The sequence below is a fragment of the Alosa pseudoharengus genome, unplaced genomic scaffold, assembly GCF_046254945.1.
Source record: "Alosa pseudoharengus isolate Yale_2024_CS ecotype anadromous, Long Island Sound unplaced genomic scaffold, YU_APseudo_1.1 YU_APseudo_1.1_scf_4, whole genome shotgun sequence".
In the NCBI taxonomy this organism is placed as follows: Eukaryota; Metazoa; Chordata; class Actinopteri; order Clupeiformes; family Clupeidae; genus Alosa; species Alosa pseudoharengus.
In genome coordinates, this window is record NW_027468774.1 from 11,763,288 (window position 1) to 11,768,942 (window position 5,655).

Genomic DNA, 5,655 nt, shown 5'->3' on the forward strand with positions numbered 1-5,655 from the left:
AAGCATGTTTTTTATTTGTCATGGATGTCATGGATTCATAATATGGTGTTCACTGATTTATTTATAGGCTGTTAAAAGAAATGGATATTCATCACTGTTTACAAGAGGACTGAAATGCATAAATAATCATCATGACAGTGACGTGTAGACATTCTGGGGTCTGAATGAGTCACTGAGATCATCATGTTTGTCTTTGAGACTGGTGGATTTATTTCAAAGGGCTATTCCACAATATGCTCTGGCATAGGACAACACACCACTCCCTGACAGTGATTTTGTGCATTTTATCTGATAGGTATTTGTATGTATGATACATAACCCTGTTATTGTATTATGTTTTTTTTAGTGTTAGTGTTTACGTAGTAACCCAGTAGTCTCCATGTTGCATTTCAGCATGTTTTATAATCATTATGAATATCGTAATATAATTTATGTAATTTTAATATCATTATGAATGGAGAACACAGTGGTATACTGACACACTGAACAGGGATATTACCTGCGGTGACGAGCCAGATTTAGCATGCAGGGGTGACACATTTGACTGTAGACAAAAGCATCTAAAGGACATCACCAGTATGCCAGGCGGACACAATACACCACATCAACTGTTAGCCGCTAACACAAAATCGTATTTCTTTGTGTGTAAACTTTGGGAAGTGACTTCATAAAGTTTGACCCCGTTCACGAGAGCCCTTTTTTTGTCAGCAGACCCCCAAAATACCACAGCTAAAATGAGAACACATGTGTGGCCCACAAATCATAAAATTAGCGCACAGGTGTCCAGCCCAAGCTGAATGACTAAGAGACCCAGAAACCTGACCCTCGGCATCTGCCACGTCCTCGCACACAGACCAGTATAGACACTAAGGACACTAAGGAAATGGATGAGACTGACCACTCATAAACATAAACAGCATACAGACATGTGGCCTAATTTAGCCCGCTGCGCTCTTGCAGGCATGTAGCCGAGGGTCACGAAGCTTCTCCTTTTACAGGGTGACTTCAGCAGCGCAAATGTAGCAACAAGAGGGAGGGACCAGGCTCTCCCAGGAGGTGTATATAAACCTGGGAGCCCCACAGTCCACAAGTACAAATCCAAGAGGCCAGCAAGACTAGAAAGGAGAAGCCGAGAACTTTTTAAGTCTTCCTACCGGAGAAGCACAACGATACTATCAAGCCTGTACTGAAGAATAGCCTCGCAAGAGACCCTGAGTGATTTTTGACATAATTATCAGCGAGGAAAGGAGATCAGAAAAGGCAACGATGGCAATGTCCACATCTGAGAGCATTTTTAAGGATGATCCCTTCTTCAACGAGGCCAGGTTTCTGTTGCCAATGCAGCGCAGCAGCCCGCTGTCCAGCAGGCTGATGCCGGACATGACGAGCCTGAGGGAGGACTTCTTCAGCCGGCGCGCCCAGCTGGTGCAGAGTCTGCGGAGCGACATGAGAAGCACCCTCCTGAACGAGCTGTGCGACGGCCTCCCCGCTGGACTCTTCCAGACCTTGGATGCCCTGCGCTCCTCCACTTCCTCCCCGTCCTCCTCTTCGTCCTCGCCCGCCTCTCTCGCTCCCTCCGCCTCCTCTCCCTCACCCTCTCCAACCAGGGTGGTCTCCACCGCCGTCCAGCCAATCGCCAAACAGGACTCGCCGCTGGTCATCAACACCCGGGGCTTCTCGCCGGAGGACATCCGAGTGACCGTTTCCGGGCGCCAGCTGGAGGTGATGGCCACTAAGCGGGCGGAGGCCGCGGATTCCTCGTCCACATCGTCCCCGACCGGCCGCTGCTTGGCCTCGGCCGCCAGTGCCCGGCAACAGGGTTTCATCCAGCGGGTGCAGCTGCCTGAGGGCGTCGAGCCGTCCGACGTCACTTGCTCCATGGGGGAGGACGGCCTGCTCCGCATCGAGACCCACCAGAGCAGGAAGGAGGCGCTGGAGGAGCCCAAGGAGCCGGAGGAGAAGAGAGAGGAGGTGAAGGACGCGATGGTGGCATCGGTGGAGGAAGCCGCACCAGTCCGCTACAGGACCTCCCTGGACTTTCCCATCACCAGGAGCGCAGGCCCAGAGGTCACTTTCAACAAGTCACTCTAGGCAACGGGACATTGATCTGATGTTGTTGATACACAATGAATTGATGTTTCTGTTGTAATTTTTGCCTGGACATTTGTATTTTGTAATAAATTATTATTGAAGAATAAAACGTCTGAACGTCTGAATATCTCACTGAAATCTTCACTGAGACCGCTGAGATGGAGCGGCATGAGCAATTTCAATTTTAGAATAGCGGTGCAACTTTGACAGACAAATCCCTGAGTGACACACTGAAAAATAATTATTTTTGTTAAATTCAACTACTTAATGTCACAGAAGACTGCATTTGCTAAATGTGACCAACTCAACTTTTGTGTAACTATTCAGTCAGAACACTATCCCCTCTTGCAGTTCCCCACAGCAGACAGATGATGGCGCTGTCGTCTCATGTGTCGACGTCACATGCCCCTCTCCCTTCTGAACCCAGACTGGAGAGGTTATGTCTGTGGTGGTAGTATCAATATATTGCTATCATAGAGGGGACAGACATAGTGGCAATTCTAATGTCCAAGCTGCTCATGTTGAAGAAGATAGGAATGTCATATGCGGAACTATCTAAGTCTGGCGAGTGAGGCTGAGCAACCCCTCCAATAGATCATAACTAAGATATCAGAAGGTGGAACTTGTAGCTTCTGGCCTCAGCATAAACACACAATTTAACTGGAATCTCAGCTGAACTGTCTGAGAAGGAACTCCTGGGAAAGTTACAACAGAGTTGTCATTAACTGATCATTAAATGGATGCTTGTAAACTTGAACTTGTTTTGCTAGTGACTTGAGGCACTGTCTCTCTACAATATGTATCATCTATCTTATGTCTACATGGAATAACCGCTGAGGAACTTTTAAGCTTCTTCGGTGACTGGGGGTGGACGATACTTCTTCAAACACTTTCGCATGAGGTGCTATGTGGACCCACACGAGCGCAGCAGAAATGCAATGCATTTAACATCACAGTCATGAACTTTACACATCATGAGCTCACAGACAGACAACTGGGTTTGTTTAAAGAAAACAACATAGACGTCGACAAACAAACCATTTTGACGTGTTGCAGGCACCTGTCGCCGCCGCTGTGCAGCACTGGAAGTTGGTACTTCCAAATATATTTACTCATCATGAACCCACAGTTGGTACTTACAAATATATTTACTCATCATAAACCCACAGTAGGTACTTCCAAATATATTTACTCATCATGAACCCACAGTAGGTACTTCCAAATATATTTACACATCATGAACCCACAGTAGGTACTTCCAAATATATTTACTCATCATGAACCCACAGTAGGTACTTCCAAATATATTTACTCATCATGAACCCACAGTAGGTACTTCCAAATATATTTACTCATCATGAACCCACAGTAGGTACTTCCAAATATATTTACTCATCATGAACCCACAGTTGGTACTTCCAAATATATTTACTCATCATGAACCCACAGTAGGTACTTCCAAATATATTTACACATCATGAACCCACAGTAGGTACTTCCAAATATATTTACTCATCATGAACCCACAGTTGGTACTTCCAAATATATTTACACATCATGAACCCACAGTAGGTACTTCCAAATACATTTACTCATCATGAACACACAGTAGGTACTTCCAAATATATTTACACATCATGAACCCACTATAGGTACTTTCATATGTCACAGAACTCTCTTTGCCTCTGCAGATTTTTTTCCCAGAATGCTTTGCTGTGCACGGATGACAGTGAATCTTTGGGAGGTGAGAGGACAGAGGCAGAGCAAAACAGTATTTTTAGTCCGTCATCAGGGGGATTGGCCACAAAGGAAGTGGAGAGAGGGGATGAAGAGCGTTAAATGCTACCATTACATTCAATTCCCCAAAGGGCCTCAATTGGAGCCTACAAAGGTTTCTCTGACATTTTCCGCCAGAGGGCCGCCATTTGTTGTTGCTGTGAAACAGGTACAAAACACAGCAGTTAATATTTTATGAGCACAACCCCAGGCAACAAGATATAGGCAAAGTGCACATGGGAAGCCACAAATGGCTCTTGCCTTATTTAAATGTCACTGAAGCGGCTATTTTAGTTATCACACACGGCCCACTACTCAGTACAGAAGAGGCATGTCAATGTTAACCTGAAATCCTGAAAAGTTCTTGAAATATAGTGACATTCATTTTAATTTGTTCCTGAAATCATGCAAGACTGCCTAATGCTTTTAGCAGAATTTAATGCAATTGTCTAAGCCTTAGTTATCCCTCAATGTGGTCAACCTCTTAAAACCTCTTTTTCAGCCATGAAAAAATCTACTTAATTTCTACACTGAAGAATAAGGGCTATTTGGGTATAAAAATAGGATGTTCTGTTTTGTGTGTATAATTAAGCAATAAGCCCCGTAGGTTACACTGATTCTACAACAGCTAAGGGGCATTGTTTGGCATGACGTGCTAGCGGAGTGCCTAAAACCCCCCTTTTCTGTTGTAGAATCAGTGTAACCTACGGACTCGAGTGGCTTATTGCTTTTCTAAAACTGTTACTATATATACCTGGCAAAGTTTCATAAAGTAAAGGCACAGCAACTAAAAATACGAGTTATTCCTAGATAATCATTCTTCCGCCAAGAAATATATTTCCTCTATCTGAATGTTTGCCAAGCAACGTCGAGACGCAGCCACTTTAACTTTTGTATCAAGCTATAGTAGTGCAGTAATATAGAATGGAATGCGGTCAAGGTGTATGTTTGTGCTGGATTTTACAACGGCATCAAACGTGATTCAGCCAATCAAAATCAAGGACCCAAACTATCAGTTTCAGAAAGGGGGTTAGGGGCCATGATTGCTTTTGTAATACACATAACCACCACTGCAATATTATGACTGTTTACACCACTGAGTCCAATTTATACAGATAAGGCTTAGGCATCCTGGAAACTAATCAAATGTTTGTTGATTTTTTAAGGATCTTTGTTGAAGATCTTGTTTTGACTTGCTTATCACAATCAATCAAGGCGTTCGACCAAATAATCCTGCAGGAGAAGAAGGAAACCATGGACACAATTTAGCATTACAGTGTCAGGTAGCTGATACAGCTTCTGACCTGGTATATAATGTTGTTCAGGTCATTTTTACCCATGAAGGAGCATAGGGCTTGTAGTTCAACCCTCCTGTGCTGATAAAAGACTGAACACAACCAGCATTAATTCCTGTAAGCAGCCCTTGTCTTACTCCATAAATAATGTAGATGCTCTGACAGACAGTCTTGACCAAAGCCTTTGTTAAACAGCCTGTGGCAATTAGCTCTGTTACAGAGATGGCAGAAAGGGCTGAGAAGCTTCAAAACCAATTTGGCCAGAGCCGTCATTCATTTGGAAGAGGAAAGTCCTAAAAGACTCAATCCCATTCTGTCAGGATTGGTTCTAGGCCAATCCAGCTCTAATAAGGACTAACTGGTTGGACTGGCAGCGGAGTGGGGTAGTGGGGCAGTGGGGTGCGGTGGGGTAGAGGGGTAGTGGGGTAGAGGGGTAATGGGCAGTGGCGTAACTATAGTAGGTGCAGCAAGTGCAGTCGCACCAGGGCCCGTG

The 5,655-nt window shown here is 44.6% G+C and overlaps 1 protein-coding gene across 1 annotated transcript; it reads left to right on the forward strand.

Moving 5' to 3' along the window:
- Positions 1 to 1,090: 1,090 nt before the first annotated feature.
- hspb9 (heat shock protein, alpha-crystallin-related, 9) lies at positions 1,091 to 2,151 on the forward strand. The gene has a single exon (XM_076264856.1). It carries the CDS (start codon positions 1,267 to 1,269, stop codon positions 2,089 to 2,091), a length of 825 nt encoding a protein of 274 aa, XP_076120971.1. The 5' UTR covers positions 1,091 to 1,266; the 3' UTR covers positions 2,092 to 2,151.
- Positions 2,152 to 5,655: the final 3,504 nt, after the last annotated feature.